At 37.5% G+C, this 19,272-nt stretch overlaps 1 protein-coding gene across 2 annotated transcripts in view; it reads left to right on the top strand.

The window, feature by feature from the left end:
• Nucleotides 1–11,367, top strand: part of cfap46 (cilia and flagella associated protein 46) — a 70,694-nt gene extending 59,327 nt beyond the window's left edge. For both annotated transcript variants that reach the window (XM_086093733.1, XM_086093734.1), the window contains exons 47-59: nt 1,010–1,080; nt 1,460–1,632; nt 1,737–1,843; nt 2,786–2,862; nt 3,166–3,330; nt 4,354–4,421; nt 6,275–6,380; nt 6,488–6,590; nt 6,705–6,817; nt 8,999–9,080; nt 9,262–9,398; nt 9,505–9,573; nt 9,809–11,367. In XM_086093733.1, the coding sequence (XP_085949859.1) occupies nt 1,010–1,080; nt 1,460–1,632; nt 1,737–1,843; nt 2,786–2,862; nt 3,166–3,330; nt 4,354–4,421; nt 6,275–6,380; nt 6,488–6,590; nt 6,705–6,817; nt 8,999–9,080; nt 9,262–9,398; nt 9,505–9,573; nt 9,809–9,918 (1,381 nt within the window). In that variant the 3' untranslated portion in view covers nt 9,919–11,367. The remainder of the gene's footprint in view (nt 1–1,009; nt 1,081–1,459; nt 1,633–1,736; nt 1,844–2,785; nt 2,863–3,165; nt 3,331–4,353; nt 4,422–6,274; nt 6,381–6,487; nt 6,591–6,704; nt 6,818–8,998; nt 9,081–9,261; nt 9,399–9,504; nt 9,574–9,808) is intronic.
• Nucleotides 11,368–19,272: the final 7,905 nt, after the last annotated feature.

The following is a 19,272-nucleotide window of genomic DNA, read 5'->3' as shown; positions in this document are numbered from 1 at the left end:
AAAAACTGCTCAGTTGTAAGCCATCACAAATTGTAACAGTGTACTGAAATGACCTACACACAAGGAAATGCACAATTGAAAGGAGTATTGTCATCGGTGATATCGCATGACTCCTTCTTGTGACTGGCTTCAAGTCAACCCTTAAATCAGGGGTAGGGAACCCTGGCCCTCGAGAGCCACTGTCCTGCCTGTTTTCCTGTTGTCCTCCCTCCATCAACACACCTGATTGATGAACAAGATCGTTATCAGGCTTCTACAGAGCTTGCTGATTAGCTGATCAGTTAAAGTCAGCTGTGTTTGAGGAGATAGACATGAAAAACAGGCAGGACAGTGGCTCTCGAGGACCAGGGTTCCCTATCCCTGCCTTAAATCAATCAGGAGTTTCAAAATTAAATTGCAAAATAAGCAATTTGTTGCAATAAATTTTTGTTTCTACCATTTATAAAATTATTGCACAAATGGAAATTCTCCCCGCTGCCTGTCATTTTACCCACACAGCGCTTGCACCTGCCTTTCAGGTGGTATTTAAAGACATAACCAGGTTTGATAAATCACATTGTGCGTGCTATTTCAATCTGTGTAATTATACCCAAAACGTGCTAAATTAACTAAAGTGTAATTTTGCCTCAATCCTGAGGGCTTCCTGATTAGTAGATCATCTTCCACATCTGTGTTTGCATGAGCAATTAAGTTGCAAACCTTAATAAATCAGGCCCAAAGTGAGTACAAAGCAAGATCACTTAGGCGTAGTTGAAAGATCTTGGCTGGCACAAATGTTTTTAACCATTTAAGATTAACATCAATTTTATATACAGCATGTTTTTTTTTTTATCCTGACAAAATGTAGCTATATTTAAATTAAATATAATAAATAATGAATGTATAAAATTCAATCCCTTGTTGAAATATTTTACTATGTGTATAAACTTCATTAAAAACTAACTGTCACTTCCCAAATGATTATAAGCATAAATGTGCACTTTACATATCTGTGTGTGTTGTGTTTTAGATCTGAACTTTACGGAGCACTCTACAAGGTACCTGACTCTGCAGAAAATCCAAAAAGAAAGGCATCACAAGGTTAATATCATTGAACTGATAAGAACAAGTCAGCGGGCACTGCTACGTGTTAGTGAAATGTTGTTTAAGATTTACACATGAACACAACGTTGCTTTAAGGCTTGCATTATAGATCGTTTTACCTCTTTTCATGAGGTAATATGAAATCACCAGTCATTGAAAAAATGCCTGAACTGTTATATAATTTCTTGAGATCGAAGCTCATTCATGAAACAGAAAAGAGTGAGGAAATAACGAGACAGGGGGAAAAAAACGGAGGGTTTGGAGGATACCACGGGCAAGAGGCTGTGAAGGTGCTCACGGGGACCAATTACGAGTCCTGTACGGCATGTGTCTATGAGCATGCTTGTCTGACTGAGTGAAAATTCATTTGTTGTAGGTTCACTCACATGCTCGAGAGTGGCTAAGGTTTCTGTCTGCCCGAGGGCTCTGCTGGCTCTTCGAGAACAGACACGAGCCTTTGACCAAAAGATGAGACACCCTTTCCTGAAGGAGGCATGTTTGCATTATGGAAGAGCTGAAGGCCCTGAAGAACGCCACATATCTCCTCCGGTATGTCTTTTCTCCTGTTTCACGGCAATAATATTTTAACACATGCTTTATGATCTGCAGTTGTAGTAAAAGCACCTAACTCGTTCTGTTTACTTTCTGAGCAGAGAGCTGATGAAGAGAATACTTTGACACTTCACTTCAAAGAAATTGTTCGACAAATGGAAGAGTACTTGAATCCACTCATTTCTCAGTTTGATTTCACTTTCTTGAGGTACTACACTTGATGTCCACAAAATACACTTTCACAATCTCATGAGAATCGTTTTTTGTTTTTTTTGCCTTTGCAGAGATTACAATTTTGTTTCTGTATTGCTTGTATTATTTTAACACAGTGGTTCTTAACCTTGTTGGAGGTACTGAACCGCACCAGTTTCCTATGCGCATTCACGTAACCCTTCTTTATTGAAAAATACAATATGATTGATTTTTTTAAAAACATATTTATAGGATTTACTGGTGAACAAAATGAACAGGGAAAGTAGCCTTTTCATCGAATCTGGCTTTCTTCACCTTGAATTCAGAAAGTGTTGTATTCTTGTATTCCGTTATTAATGTGAATTCATATTGTACATAGTTAGTATGAAGGGATTGCAATAATGAAAAAAATCACACCACGTACCATCACAACAGCCACAAGTCAACTATTGAGCGCACCAAATTCATTTCTGATACTTGATCAATCTTGTGATTGTTCCAGGGCTTGACATTAACTTTTTCACCAGCCACTGTGGCTAAGGGTTCCCCCAAAAGTTACTAACACCCTCACCCCACCCCATTCTTTTGGTACTTGCATTTTTTGTTGGAAAATAAGGGTTATACACAACCAACTTTCACATTCAGCAACTGTAGAAATATGAAAATGTCCACACTGTTTGTTGTTTTACACAAGAAGTCTTCAAGCTTGAACAAAGATTACCATATCCAATATATAGGCTTTGTATTAAAAGGTCCATAGCATGCTATTTTAAGCCTCTCCACTGTTAACTATAGGCAGATGCCGTATAAGATTATATATTACCTTTGGCACAATGCCGATGTAATTTCTTATTAAATATGAGTTACAGTATTTTGGTTGCTATTTTTCTAACCCACAAGTAAGATGCCTGGCTCACTAAAACCATGCCTCTCCCCTCATTTTGTCCTTTTCTCACAGTTCCCAAGAGTCACCTGTCCCAGATTCTGAAAAAGCCCAAACCAAAAATGAAGATAAGAAAGTGCTTTCAGATGACGGTACAGTGTGTATTTTAGCCTGAGCCATTGCAATTAGGCAGACCTCTGCATGCTTATCCCCCTTGAGCTACTTCTTCTTGTGATCGAGGTTTAATATAATGCTTGTTAATTCACACATCTACTGTTAGCACAGTCAAAAAGTAGCAATGACCCTGAAGGATCTTCATGTTTGTCTTAATACAGTTTGGAATTCTTTAGAGTTTATTGGAATAATGATCACTTAAACAAAATATTTAGGATATGGATTTCTGATTGTAACCAAGTATATTGATTTGTGATAATTTGTGTGTCTGTGAACATCAGAAGATGCACCAGGCGAGTTTGTGGTGTTGCTGGCAGATTCAAAGTTGATGGAGTTGCCATTGGAGGCGTTGTCCATCCTTGAGGGAGACCTACTCGACTCCGTATCTCGAGATTTCTCCCTTCAGCTTCTCTGCAGTCGTATACCAAGAGAAGAGCCTGTAAAAGGTATTGAAGACCCAAATGTGTGCTAATTTAAACACGTTCAAAGTAAGTCTGCCAAGGGACCTGAAAGGGATGTAAAAGAGAAGCCAGTGTGGCTTATTCAAAGTCAAGTGAATCAGTTGTTTAATCAGAGACAAGAAAAGGATTGGGTGGTGTTTTGCTGGAAACCTTTCGTGATTTGATTGAGTGCTTCTCTTTCGCATATAAATAATTGCTCACACCAATGAAATCTTCATTAAATTGTACAGTGGACACAAAAAGTAAAAACACTCTTGGTCAAAAAACTGTATTTTGTGATATAATAAGGAAATCAATATCAAATAATTAAAAAAATATTGCAACATTAACGTGCGCTATAACCATCACAACCAAAATGAAACAAATCTTGAAATTGTTTAGAGTGGAAGTAAAAATAAACTATGAGCATCTAATGTACTGCAAGAACTCAGGTTTGAATGCACCATTAAGGTTTGGTTGATAAGTAGCTTTGATTTTGGTTTGACTTGATTTTTTTTTTTTATTCAGTTAAGTTTAATTCATTCATTCGAGTTGTTTTAAAGTATTTGTTGTAGTATTATTTTTGAAAATGTTAACGCTTTTTTTTTTCTTTGTCGAGTACAAGATATACAGTGTATATATATATATATATACATGTATATATATATATATATGTGTGTGTGTGTGTGTGTGTGCATATATATATATATATATATATATATATATATATATATATATATATATCTCATCACAATAGTTATTATGTAATGGAGACTCAACAAAAAATAAAATTTTATGATAACTTACTAACGGTTAAATAATCACACACTATTAATTAAGCCATTCATTTTGCAACCAATTCCAGGTTTTCTCGATGTTTCGGGTATGAAAAAGTTTAATTCCCAGCAAACTCTTAGCAAGAAATGAAAGAAATGCCAATGACTTTGCAGATATTCTGAAACTCTAAATGGTGTAATAGAGGTGACAAACACACATGTATTTTGTTCATTCTGCCTCCTGCTGTAACAGTGGAAAAGGACCCCAAAGGGGGTAAAGGCATGAAGGGGAAAGCCGATCAAAGCCAAACCATCAAAGCGGTGAGTAAATTGATTTGGGCCTGCTCGATAGTGACGATATTTTATGTACCTGCGGTTGGCACTAGTAATTAGTGTCTCACCAAGCTCCAGGAACTCTTTTAAGAATGTTTATCAATCAGTTTCTAAGTATATATTTTTTATAAAGATTGCATTTATTGCATTCTGAAGTTTAATTTTGATTTAATTTACCAATTTGCCTGCTATAAATTTCCTCAGCTGGTATTTTCCAATGTGTCACATACACGGTAAATTTATTTTTAGTTGCAAGTCTTACAATTAAAATGTATTTCTGAAAATAGTGGCCATCATCTATAAGCATGATGTGATCAATTTAAAACCAAGACTGATAAACTTGAAACTGTCATGGTAGCATTAAAAAAGCTCATACATGGGATATCCGAACCACTGGTATACAATACATCTTTAACCTGTCAATACAAGCTGCTCAATTTCCCAGTAAGATAAAAACAGCTATAGTCATTCCATTTGAAACTGGAGATGAACACTTTTTTTTTGCAAATTACAGACCCCAGTTCGTCTTCTCAAACAGTTCTCCTAAAACTGTGTTCGCTGTCAGGTTTGATGACTTTATACAAAAGTATAATTTACTCACCAATAACCAATTAGGATTGAGAAGCAACGGATCAACGACACAAGCGCTAGCGGAAATCAGGAACGTAACAGATTAAATGAAATATATTCGCTATTGGAGTATCCATTGAGGTAAAGAAAACATTTAATACTATAAACCATGAAATAGTAATCACTAAATTAGACTAATATGCAATTAGAGGACTGCACTAGAGTGGGTTAAGAGTTACTTAACCAGGAAGCAATTTGTAAAAATAAAAATAAAAAATATGAATGACATGGTCTGTGAAAAAAAAATGTAAAATGTATATTTACTTTAAAAAACAACTGGTAAAGCTCAGAAATTCTAGTTAAACCTTTTACTTATAATTCCTGAGTGAATCAACCTTCACTAGACTTTTTTAAGTAAATAACACTCACCCATTTTTCTCAGTGGGCCAAATGCCGTTTGATGGTCGGAAATTCATATTATTTACTGGCGACACTAACATATTCAGGGCAGGTAAAAATTTACAGTTACTTTTAACTCCGATTTTTTAAATTTCAAATACTGATTTGATTTTAAAACAAATTTTGTTAAATCTTACCAAGACAAAAGTTATAGTATTCATTGGCCCCAAAAAAAAAACACATCAATCACTGGCGCAGATAGAGGGAGTTGTTTTGGCACGATTGCATAAATATAATATATAATATAAATATACTGAACTAATACACATGCACCATTTCTAGAAGCAAAACCAAGCCAAAGCAAAACACTTTCTAGATAACAAATGACTCGATTTACTGTTCCTTGGTCTTAACTTACCTAAATTACAGCACAGAAATATATATCGGGCAAGAGCAAGTATACAAACAAAGGAGTTACAATATAAATATATTATTTAAGGAGACAATAAATAAATAAATGTATACAATGTGTTCCAAATTGTTATGCAAACAATGTTTTTCTCTGATTTTTGCAAATGTTCGATATTCATTCATTCATAGTGTGTCACCAACAGCAACAAATGCACACCTCCCTCAAATATTGACTTTCTAACAGAAAATTGGGAACATCAGTTAATTTGGGATATTGTAGATGTGGCATAAACCTTATGTTGGGTAGTGGTCTACAAATATTTAATATTAATAATGTTATTGTTTAATCTTATTCAATGTGTATCCGAACAAACAATGGCCTCCTCCCATATAAGTTGAGTAAATAAACACACCTTGCTACAATTTGCAGAAGTATCAATATTATTTTCAAACGTCCACAGATTCCTGCCAGTCATATTCTGCCTGAACACACGGTCCCGGTGGACACACGGAACTTCAAATGCATCTTTAACGACAAAGATATTGTCAACACTTTTAGCAATTTTGGTAAGTAAAAGTTAATGTGAATTTTTTTCATTGTTGTTGTTTGAAACACACATAAAAAAAAAAGAGAGAATGTATTTACATTTGTGTTGTATCTACATATTTTCCAGAAGGGACCACTCTAGTTGAGAATATGAAGATGAACTGGGGTGCCTACGGTCAGCATTTTAGCCATTTGTTGGCGGGTTTTGTGGGCATCAAACAAACTCCCAGGTTTGACTCTTTCATTTTCTTTCAATGTCTTTGCACTGAACTGACAGAGCGGGCGATATATATGGGTTCTAGTGTAAAGCTCCTAATTCCTTCTCGTATTTATTTTTTTTTAAGTTTGAGTGAGTTGGAGAATGTGCTGTGCAAATGCAATGGATTCATGTACCTGGGAACAGAACGCTTCTTGGCTCCGATCCCACCTGGCAAACTAGCAGCCCTCAATTTGTCAGGTATATTTTTTTTCCTACGCACTGTGCACTCTACCACAAGTCATTCATTATTAATATATTTGACTTGTGGGAGCTACCTCTGGAAAAAAAGGTCAAGAGGTCTTGTCAGGCAGACTCAATAACAAAATTACTGGGAGAATATCATGGCTTTCAGAATTGAATCACCACTCTGTACTAGATGTAAAATGTAAAATAATTGATTCTGCCGTAACTCTGACTAATGATGCTTAACGTACAGTAGATAAGATCACAGTCAGTGTGTCTTTTGTCAAATTGTGTACCAAGCACCAATTTGAACACACTCCATTCATTGCTAGTCAACATTAGTTTACAGGGACTACGCTGAGAGGATCTTCACTTTTCTCTATAATTTTCATATAAAACAACCTACCTATGTTTCCTTATTACTATGGATCAGACTTTTTTTCTCCAGTGAGAAAAATGATGCTAGTCAAATGATACCATTGACAAGGTGTCAGGCTGGCCATAAGCCTGGCCTCAGGACAGACATGTGTGCCAACCACAATATTAGTGCTGCTAAGTATAACACAACTGACACATTGCTCTGAATTCTGTAAATATTAAAAAAAATAATAATAATAAAAAAAAAAGGTCTATATGATTAATATAGAAAAACCTTTATTAAAGGTTTGGAGAAATACTTATAAAAATAACTTGAAAATGCTGTTAGGTTTATGCACTCTGTTAGATTCAGGGGCCATACAAACACTCTGTTCCTAGAATTTAAACTATTAAAGCTTGACGATATAGTCAAACTAAAATCTCTATTGATATTATATAAAGCAAATAGCAATCAACTTCCAATATAAAAATACAACATTTGTTTACTTACAGAGAGGGTAAATACACTCTTAAGGGGAGCATTTAATTTTAAGGTACAGTGTGTTCATACGACCCTGAAGAGCCATTGTATCACACGAAGAAGGGTTAATTTCTGGACTGGACTAGATAATGATCTAAAGTGTGTTGCTAATATATACCAATTTAAAAAAAATATACATGATTGAATGAAACCGATTCAGAGTTTCTCCGGATGGAACAATGTACATTATAATGGGGGTAGGCATCTGACTATAAACTCTTGCTTCAGCTTACTCCTTTCGGACTTCAACACAATGTGCTAACTACTGTATATAAATGTTTGTCTTGAATGTATCATGCGCAAATAAATTAAACTTAACGAAATATTTTAGCTCAAAATACTTTGAAACACACTATTGTATCTTTGGAAAATGAATGAAGTATTACAGTTTTTCCTTTTTTGTAATCATTATAATTCCACGTATCACAACCATACGGTATATTTTATTTTCATTTAATTTGATTTTAACAAAGGGCATCCTTAATTTGCTCCTTTGGGAGACTGGGAGAAGTCACAGGTTTCTACTACCACTACTTTGTATACATTTCCACTTAAGTTACCAAATGTGCTGCTCTTCACTGCTTCACTATTAACCCTCGGGGACATTTCTAGACTTCCTGGGGCCCCCCATGCAAAAATGAACCCGTCCCCATCTTTTTGTTTAATGATTTTACTGTTTTGAAATGTCATAGTCATTACAATCCCAGTAAGAATAAATGAAATGGGGGTTTTTTTCGCGTTTGCTTTCAAGAATGGAATACGATTTACAAAATCTGTTCGGTAAACTTTTTTTTATGCTTGGTGGGACTGGGACAAACTGGCATCACTACATCATTTTCACATTTCAATCCTTCGCCTCAGTGAGTTTTTGTCCCGTCGAGACCATCGCAAACCCTTTGGAGATCTCTGGCAGTCATGTCCCCTTCCTTTGATAAACTTGTCCCAGGTAGAAGCTACACTCTTTGTCTGTGTGAGAGTAGGCGGTTCGCTCTTGGTACTCGATCAACCTCTCGAAGGAATCGCTGGGTCGAAAAAAACATCCTGTGCTTCTTGGTCAAGGATGAGGGCCATCGTGTTGGAACTTGCTTCACATTGTCTCCCGAATTGATGAAAAGTTCAATAACCCTGTTAATGTGTTCTAGGCTCTGTGGCATATTCTTTACTTCCTCTTCCCATTTGCGTTGAATCCCACTTCTTTTCACTCTGTTTTTCACACAAACCCAAAATGAATGGGCTTTTAAAAAGTAGGTTACATTATATGAGAGCAGACCGTGTTGATGGTTTCCTGTCCTTTTCAGAATGCCACATGGCTCTTCTCTTTGACCTGGTCCAGAGTAACACCAATGTTGCGTCCTCATCAAACCTTCACATGCACAAAAGGTAAAATTTGCTTCTTCATTCAAATGTTTCCAATGATGTCTTTATTTTTGACATTTTCTCTCCCTGTCTCTTCTTTCAATGTGCCTCCATTGGCATTGTGTTTCTCTTTTTGTTGTAAAATTGCACTTACGCATCATATTTTCCTCGCAAACCTACTAACCTTGCTTCTCTTTTTCCCCAGGGCAGGACAACGGACCCTTGAGAAGCCCTCGGAGGTCGCTCTGCTATTGAGCCTGAATGGTGTCAACTGTATTGTCCTGAACCAGTGGCATAGCAGCCTTCAGCAGAACTCGGAATACATGACCAACTTTTTGGATAGTATGTTCTAAATAGCCATTCGTTCAAGCATTATTTGTTTTGTTTTTTTAGCTGTTAACATTTTTGTTTTTGACTTTGGGAATTGAGTATACGATCGTTGTTGTAGGTTTTCTGAGCGGCAGACAGACCTCCGGGCAAATTGTCCATTTCCTCAGGCGAGATGATGATACCACGGGTACGTACTGCATTTTACCTAACTTTTCAAACAATTTTGTTTTTCTGCATAAACAATCATACAAATGTGTTTTTCTGAAATCACCTTGTAGAAACATTGCCAGCAATTCTCATCTCTCTGGAAAGAAAAAAGCATCCAGTAGACAAATCTAACAGCACTAGATACAGAACTAGCTCTTTCTCAAAAGCCCACTTACCAGTAATTGTTATTTGTTGTTGTTTTTTTTCATCTGCAGATCATAGTTCAGTCTCTGATTCAGAAGAAGATAATCAGCAAAAACCTGATCTGACACCATCGGCCTTCAACTGTGTTCTTTACGGACTCCCTATTATGACTCGCACATAAAGCTATTAAATGATCTCAGATAGGACATTGTGTGTACATTTAATGACGACTGGAACACAGTCAGTGCATTTTCAATTGTATATTAATTTACCATAATTCCCAGAATACAAAGCACACCTGATTTAAAGCTGCTGCAAATATGCACATACTGTATGTTGGCCGCTTTTGCTTTATTAGCCATATGTCTCCACATTAAAACTTTTATTTACTTAAAAACTTTTTGGGCTAGTTACACTGTAGCCCGCCAGAAGTTATTGATCGCTATCTTCATCTCCAACCTCCTGCACACCAAACACGGTAGAGTTTGGTGATTTCAAGAACAAAATACGGACAATACATAACATTTGGCAGGTCAGAAGATTGTAAAGAAGATGACTCCTTACTTTTGTCTCTACATTTCAATTGAAGCTAGCTGTCACTATAACACAATCAGACTCTGTAGGCCTATAGTAAAACATGAACTTGAACCACTTTTAGTGCCTTTTCATTCTGCAAAATTAGAAACTATGTCTCATTTTCATTTATTCATCCTCTATAATTTTTTTTAAACATGCGCCTTCAGGTTCCAAAACACTGGGTTGACATTAGTATTGTTTGCTTTGGACAGTTGTATCCAGAGGATGTAGTGAGACTGGAGCTGAACTGTATATCGTTTGACCTTTGCGTGCACTTCATGTATGCATGTGGGTCAGTACGTGAGGGCGCTCGATATGCAAACCTTTTAAGCTGGAGGCTTGCAAGAGAGGAAATGAAAGTGTGTTGATATTAAATAGCTAGTCTAGTTTATAACCTGCGTCTGTCCTGCGGGCTCCAGCTCACCCACAACCCTAATGAGGCAGGCGCTGTACAAAATGGATGGATTCTTAAGTGGCCTTTTGAAATGTCAGTAATTAGTAGGTTTGTTGTTGAGTTTTGAATGGTCATGAAAAAAATTATTTTGCATTGTCTGCAATCAGGCACATGCGCAAACAATTATCAAAGCGGACTTGAGCCCCTGCCCGTTTCACTTCTTTTTTTCCCCTCTCATATACAGTACATTCCTGCTTTGGCACATCTTAGCTGTCAAACATGACCATGATGATTTTAAAATTAAATGTCATCACTCTGGATTTTCAGAGCACACCATTGCTTGGTTTTCAAATTAACTCAGCAATAGGTCCACCCAGTGCATTATATATGATGGTCATGTGCTCCATAATGGTGTGCCGCAGAGTCCTATATTGGGCCCCTTCTTATTTGTCAGTTACATATCAATGACTTAGGTCACAAAGTGTCCACTGCAAATTTACATTTCTATGCTGACGACACCATTTACTGTTACCCTAACCCAATGGACCAACTCTTTTTCAGGCTATCAAATACTTGCAGAAAGTTTTTTATAGCTCAGCACTCGTTAACTTACTAAATTGAAGCATGTTGCTTCAGATGATTCCCACATTGTCTACTCTCCAGAGCAATAAAATAGAGGTTGTTCTATAAATACTTAAGTGTCTTAATTGATGACTCACTCACCACATATCAAGATACATCTTGTGAAAAAGCTGAGGCTAAAACTGGGGTTTTATTTTTTTCGAAACAAGCTGTGTTATTATTTGAATGTAAAGAAGGGTCTTGATGCTGCAACATTTTTATTATGTGTTGGATTATGCAGATATTTTATATATGAATGCATCTCTAAAATGTCTTAAGCTTGTTTGATGTTCATTACTAACTGTATGATGCCCACTTACCACTGTGATTTATACTCTCGAGTAAGATGGCCTGCTCTGGCCACTGGAAGGGTTAGTCATTGGTGACTGCATCATTTGCATGGCTGTCAATGGTTGGTTGGTATTACAGCACTAGTGGAACACTTTACAAGCCTTACATAACGTAAAGACTCTTGGTGCTTTTTTACTGCAATACTAATGTAGCTCATACCACCGGAAACAAATTCCATGTTTGTTTTCACGTATTTGGCCAATGAAAGCGATTCTGAGACTGGCAAACATTTGATTCGTTTTTCAAGAAGTGACCAAAAGCCTTCGCTGCTTGGTGCGTCTTTGTCTGCCAGCCACAGAAAAAAATAACTTTCTTTAGTTACCTTGAAAGAGATGTCATCAAATATAGAAACAGTTTATTTATTTATTTTTCTTCATTTATGAATGATTTTTGCATGGTTGGTTCGATTTGATTTTCACATGTTTCGACTTGATCTTGACTTAACCTCTGGGAGCATCTGGCTCCTGTCTGCCATGCCTCAAGGTGGACATTAAAGCTGCTCTGATGTGTCAAACAGAGCAGTAAATCGGATTTCCTCCCACTTTAAATAGAACAGGAATCCACAGGCATTATTTTAATAACCATGATCCTCAGTTTTATAATAAAAAAGCAACATTTAGCCACTTCGCATTTGGCCTCCATATTCATAATCGCGTTACCCTGTGCTAAATTGTAATTAGATTGTATAATCACATTAGATGCTACAGTGTTTTTGACTTGCTCTGAGCATGGGTCTGTTATTGATTTTATAATGTAATGTGTTAAACAATGTTTCCCAGTCAGCTGCTGTCAGAATATGTGATTGAAGTAGATATATAGCTGTATGTCTTTTATTCACATGATCATATAATGCATATTTCAATGGGCATAATTCCATTTTCTGATTAAACATACGGGAGGAATGCAAAAATAGTCTTGTTTGTCATGTCCCACATCAGATTCAGTGTGGTTGAAAGAGTCACACATCATCCAAAACTGTATTTTAAAGGATCTTTGTGCAGTTTGTCACTCTTTTTTTTTTTACTCGCGACTGCCACCTCTGGCCCAGAGCGTAACTGCAACATCTGTGTCAGGCTCGTTCATGGTGTGCATGCGACTACGTTCACGATCTTAAAGCGACAGCCACAGTTGACAAAGGAAGACATGATTTCAAATGAGGTAAGAAAAACTGCCCCTCCCCTTCCCAAAGAAACTCTGGAGTGTGAGGGTCCGTACACTACTATAAAGGCAGGACAAAAGCTGCAGTCAGAGCAAAACAGTCAGGGCTCTTCGTACTCATCTGGATATTAGTGGAGCATGCATGATGTAAAAAAAAAAAGCGTTAACATTGCAACATCTTCATTAAGGATTAAGGTCATTAATTAATTTTGGAAGGTTTGAAATACAGAATAGTTCAATTTTGAATTAAATTAAATTATAGGCTAATCTACATGAGATTCACATTTTTATATCTGACTCCAGAGGAGTCAGCTTGTCACTAGATGAACCTCACCTCACGTCACTGCCGCTATCTGTTCGAAGTATCTAATGCTCACATCTGAGATCACGCACTCCTTACCGGCAGTCTTAGAATAGCTTTGCTAATTACTGTGAGCAGAACTCGTCTTGTTGCTTGCTTACTTGTTTACTGAACCACTTCATGATGATGATGAATGTGAAGTGCCACAAGGGTATTGTCTCATCTCGTCACACAGGGCTATATTAGACCTTCTTGATTGCCTCCTTTTGTCAATAAGCAATATTAAATCCCTCGTCTTCTCAAATTAGTGGAGTAAAATAGCCATTTTGTCAAGTAGGAAAAACATCTCAATGACTTGCATTAAAGGACGCCCCTGCTTGACCCTGTTCAATTTGCCTATGGAGCAAGCAAGATGTCAGGTGATGCAAAGATCCTGTTTGTGGACTTGCTCTGTATTCAACGCCGCCATCCCTGAAATCCTCTCCCCCAAGCTCCTCAGCGTCTCTCCTGCCATCCGCCAGTGGATCTACTGCTTCTTGATGCGCAGGGCGCGAGAAGGTGAGGTTGTGGGGAGTCAACGTCGTCCACACGTACCACTTGGTTTGTGCTCTGACATGCTCTGTCACCTTTGGGACCTTATAGTGCGTAGACAGTGATGACATATATTTCACGTTACATTATGGGTGTTATGTGCAAAAGTTTTAGGAGAAATTTATTTTTCTCCATTTTGAATTGAGATTATGACAACTAAATGTGGAAAGGGTGAAGCACTGTGAATACTTTCCGGATGTTCTGTATATGCCACATCCTGTCCATTACCAACTAGAACATTTAAAAAAATGAATATGTTGTTATTGAATAATACATTTGGTACTGTGCTGTATTACTATGATTTTATGGATACCATGTCATACAGTTATTGGATGCAAGTCTGTGTTCTGCCTGGTGGATGATGTTTTGCCTCTTTTTTTTTAACAGCAAATTGTGAGTTGTGAAGACTCATTGAGTCATTTTCAACAGTAAGAAGATAATATTTAGTCTATAATTATTGTGATAAGTTAATTATTTTTCCTGAACAAATAATACCTTTAAATCAAATGTAAATGTAACGACCAATTACTGCTCACCTGTTTTCTGGACTTGGTCAGCAAACTAAACCATGATTGGTCTTTACCTGTTTCTTCAGTACAGGTGATGTCATCTTCAGTCAACAGCATGTGAAAATATTAGTTTTTAAAGGGGGGCTCCGGGTGGCGGAGTGGTTACCGTCACTTTCTCAATTGCGGCGATCTTGCAAAAGGTCGCTGGAAAAGCCAACAGCTTATCCATGCAATGCATGTGTCAGATCGTATACATCAGGGTTTCAATAGGGGAAAAAAAATATTATACTCATGAAATAGAGGGCTCAAAATGTCTTGTATTTAATATGATACGTTTGGCTTTATGGGGTAATGTGTGCACCAGCTTTGTTCCACACTGAAGAAGAAAAATGAAATGATCACCAAAAAAAAAGATACAACAGATAGGCCAGGTTAAATCTTTCCTCGAAGGAATGGCTTGAACATGATAAAAACTAATATTTGTGTGTGGATGTGACCACAGTTTGTTTTGCCATCGAGGTCACGTGTACTGTAATGTGATTAGCCTGCTACCATATTATTTTGAATGTGTGCAAGAACAGCGACAACCCCCCCCCCCCCCCCACACACACACACACACAGATGCTATACAGTAATTTCAAGGACAAAGGTTCATTTGTTGAAATCACAATAGAGTTACATGAGAAATGTAATCCCTGGAATTTTAACCCGCTAAGTATTAACTAACTACAGTGCCCCCCCCACCCCCCCCCCCCCCCACACACACACACACACACACACACACACACAAATTCTTAACACTAATACCAATAATACCCATTTACATTTATGTTTATTTACGAATTTCCGCACAGGAAAAAAAAGTAGGTCACCCAGCAAGCAATTATTCAACACGATATGATAATGAGTTCTTCTCAAATGTCAAAACGTTGGTCATGGCCAGACAGCCTTACACAGTGTTAGATGAAAGGACTCCAATCGTACTACATGTCTCCATAATTGGAAAGGTATTCTGCTTTTTGTGAGTTAGCACTTTCCTTGTTTATCACAAATGTAGCCTATACCATGAGAACCATAGGCAGACAGAAAATGTGAGTCGGCCTGACTCGAAACAATTGTTGTCTTCATTGGTACTGGTCTTCAAAGGCTCATTCCCCAGATGTTATGCAGGCAACTGTCAAAGTTGTCTCCATGGCAGCGTGTTTACGTGCTGAGTGGAGCCGAAGAGCAGATTTACATTACATATACGCTTCTCCTCCAACTGAACCCCTTCCTCGACAATGTGAGCTGCATAAATGTGACTGCATGTGTGCCCTCAATGTCTGCGCAGTGGCGTCTCCCTCGCCCGACACCCCTCCCCCTCTCCCACATGTGCAAATCTTCCAGTTTGGATGAAACGACAAGCAAAAGGTGACGTTCCCAAGTCACACACACTGTGCTTCCCATTATATCACTCTAAAATATAGGTGTCAAACTCCGGTCCTCGAGGGCCGGAGTCCCGCAGGTTTTCAATGTTTCCCCTCTCCAACACAGCTGATATATGATCCATCAGCAAGCTCTGCATAAGCCTGATAACGATCCTGCTGATTGGAATTAGCTTGTGTTGGAAGAGGGAAAACTCCAAATCCTGCAGGACTACGGGCCTCGAGGACCGAAGTTTGACACCTATGCTCTAAAAAGTAACTCAGAGGGTCTATTAACGCCACTTGATTTAATACATGAATGTAAGTTAATTAAACAACGTAATTCTTTGATTTGAACTTTATTTTATGAGTTGAGATCAAATAATAATGCTGGTAATTGCAGTACATGAACTTAATTTAGCATGTCATGTACAGTCATAATTGGTAAATGGTACTTCATTTTTTATAGCGCATTTCCACCTTGCAAGGCCCTCAAAGCGCTTTACATTGGACTACCCATTCACCTACCGATGACGCAACATCAGGAGCAACTGGGGGTTCAGCATCTTGCTCAAGGATACTTACAACATGGTCACGATGGCATGGGATCGAACCCACCACCTTTGGATTGGGAGACGACCACCGAGCCACGCCATTTTGCGTCAATATTGCGACATGCACCTTTAATATCACATTAACTCATTCACTGCCATTGACGCCTATAGACGTCAAAAATTAATTTGAACTATTTCTATTAAATTCACTTTTTTTTTTCACTTTTGTTAACAAGAGTATGGAAACCTAGATTTTGTTATTGTATATTTAGAACAGATATAAAATTTGTGATTAATCAATTAATTACAATTAAAACATTTAATTGTCTGACGCCTCTAATTTTTAATCATCTTTTCTTCTTATTTTTTTCATTAGGGGCATCAGGCGATTACAATTTTTAATTGTAATTAATCACATGACTTCACTAGTTAGCAAAAGCAAAAAGCAAAAAGAATGAAAGGGGACAGAAAGAAGTAAAACTTTTGTCTGCCCCTCATAAAAAAAAAAAAGAACTCACGATTAATCACAAATTTTGCATTTGTTCTAAATGTACAATGCATTTTTTCTAGGTTTTCATACGCTTGTTAACAAAAGTGGAAAAAAATGTGAAACTAATAGAAATAGTTCAAATGAATATTTGACGTCTATAGTCGTCAATGGCAGTGAATGAGTTAATGAAGTTAAAAGAATAGCAGGTCAATGCTGGTCTCGACCGGTCTCAATGGAAAATCCTACCAGAGATGGGAAATCCAGGTCCAAAGATTAAAAACCCTGCCGTCAGTTCGGCTTTGGCCAACACAGTTTTTCTCTGCAACGGTGCACCTGCATGGATTTCTCATCTCGGCCCAAATCTGGCCAGTCCAAGACTTAGACAAGAACAAGGCCAAGGCAAGACCTTCAAAATGTGATCTTAAGACCGGTCTCAAGACCTATAAACTATAATGCAGAGAAATCTGCCATATGAAATAATTACACTTCTGCTATTTAAAGCAGCTTATTATAACAATACGAACTATATTTAAAGAAACAGGTTTTCCTCCACCAAATTAGCCTAAATTCTTTATAAATGCTGGGCTGGCTGCACCAATTTGCCTTGGGAGACGATGTCACACTGTCCATCCCACTCATTAAATGAAAGTGGCACATCACAAGCCCCCTTTTGCCACTCTTGCCATCTGTGGTGCTTTCATTCTCGCTCCCTAAATGATGCCACTTAACACGTGCTGCTTTACTTGATCAAGGAGTCATGAAATCACACTTTTGCTAATTATCTCCACCAGGGATTAGTTCACTTTTTCAGAACTCGTTTCCACTATTTTTTTACATTTGGAGTTTGAGTACTTTAGTGCAGAACATTGCGATCCCAGAAGGAACAGAAGCAATAATCTAATATTGGAGTTTATTTATGCAAATTTGTAGCCTTTGCAATGAGGTTACAGTAGAATGTGTGAGTGCGTGCATGCGAGTGGGTGGGTGGGTGCGTTAATGAAAATGAATCAAATAGCTCAAATGAAACATTTTTATGAATGAAATAAAATAAAAACAGAAATGTTATTTAAAAATAAAACAAAGCTACATTTTACATTTTACAAACCTAACTAGTGTTGATGTTAAGTTAATGTATTGTAAAGCAACGGTCTGACAACACTTGAGACACAACAGGTTTGAGATAGAAGACCGGGGCTGTCATTTTAATACTCGAATACCACACTACTATTCTTTGTGGCTATCATACCATCAGGATTTAATATTGGCCCGTGCCTATTATACAGTATAGATGCTAAATGTGAAATAATCACTACAACTTCGCATATTATGTCATGAATATACATATATATATATAGGGCCAATACTGCTCCTGAAAGGGCAACCCTAACTTGGCTGACGGTGACCCAACATGGCCGCCTCCCATGAATGCATCAGACCCTGCTTGGTAAAGGCTCAATTTGATACAAACTTGATTAAAAATGAATTAAAAGGTTTACAAGTACGTAGTTTGGTACCCCCCCCCCCCCCCCCCCCACTAATTGCAGTTCCATTTTCACCCAAACCGGAGCACACAATGTCATCCGATTTTTGTTAGAGATGGAATTTGCGGTTCTAAAGATGTGTTACAATGTGAGACCAAAGGTCTCCTGCATCAGGATCTCACTAAAGGTGTGTGCTTGTCATATTCACTGTAATGATCAGTTCATCTTTTAGAGGACAACTCAGTAAAAGCAAAATTATAAAATTCATTTTGTCATTTGACTTGGAAAGATCAGCCCTTTCTAATTCTGTGCCAAACCATTGCTCTTCTCCCATCAGGAAGAGTGAATATTCCTCCTGTATTTTATTTCAGGAACAATTATTTCTGGTGCCTCATTTAGAATATGTTGAAATTCATCACCTATTTCTGCCCATCACTGTCATGTGAGGTTATATTTAGGGTTAACCGAATTATCCAAATGTACCAACAACATGGGGGGCTTTTTGACCAGCTCTGTTTCATCTTCGGCCTTTTCCTTTTTCCTGGAATGAAATATTAATACCAAAAGGCTGATGAAATGATGACAACCATATAAATGAATGATGTGATTTAACATGTAGGGATATAGAAAGCATTAATGTTCTTTTTCATCTTATGCTGCGGAATTTTTATTATTGACCCGACACCTAAAGAGTATAAGACAAGACATGACAGGACTTTGAGCCACGGCCTGGTGGCATGTAAGCGTCAGTTCCCACATTGTGACAGTTTGCTTAAAGATTGGATTCTGTAGACTGGGCTTCCCCCGTGTCTCCCTGAATGCCTGCTGTCATAATTTTGTACTACTGTATGTGGAATATATGCAATGCTAAAAAATAAAACACAAATAAAAATAAAAAATAAAAAAATATATAAAAATAAAAAATAAATTAAAATATGTGATGCTGTGGGAGTGGTTGAAGGTACCGGAGTACTTAAATGGCACTCAGAAAACGGGTCCTATGTAAGATTTATTTTAGGTTCTCCATGTATCTATGTTCTATCGCGCTTGTCCTCACTCAGGTTCGAGTGTGAACTGCAGCCTGACTAAAGGCAAGAGGCAGGGTA

Source organism: Leptonotus elevatus, chromosome 13 (genome assembly GCF_054856555.1).
Source record: "Leptonotus elevatus isolate MCC_2025b chromosome 13, RoL_Lele_1.0, whole genome shotgun sequence".
Lineage (NCBI taxonomy): Eukaryota > Metazoa > Chordata > Actinopteri > Syngnathiformes > Syngnathidae > Leptonotus > Leptonotus elevatus.
The sequence above is the reverse complement of the archived record's forward strand: the minus strand, read 5'-3'. Positions and strand labels throughout refer to the sequence as shown.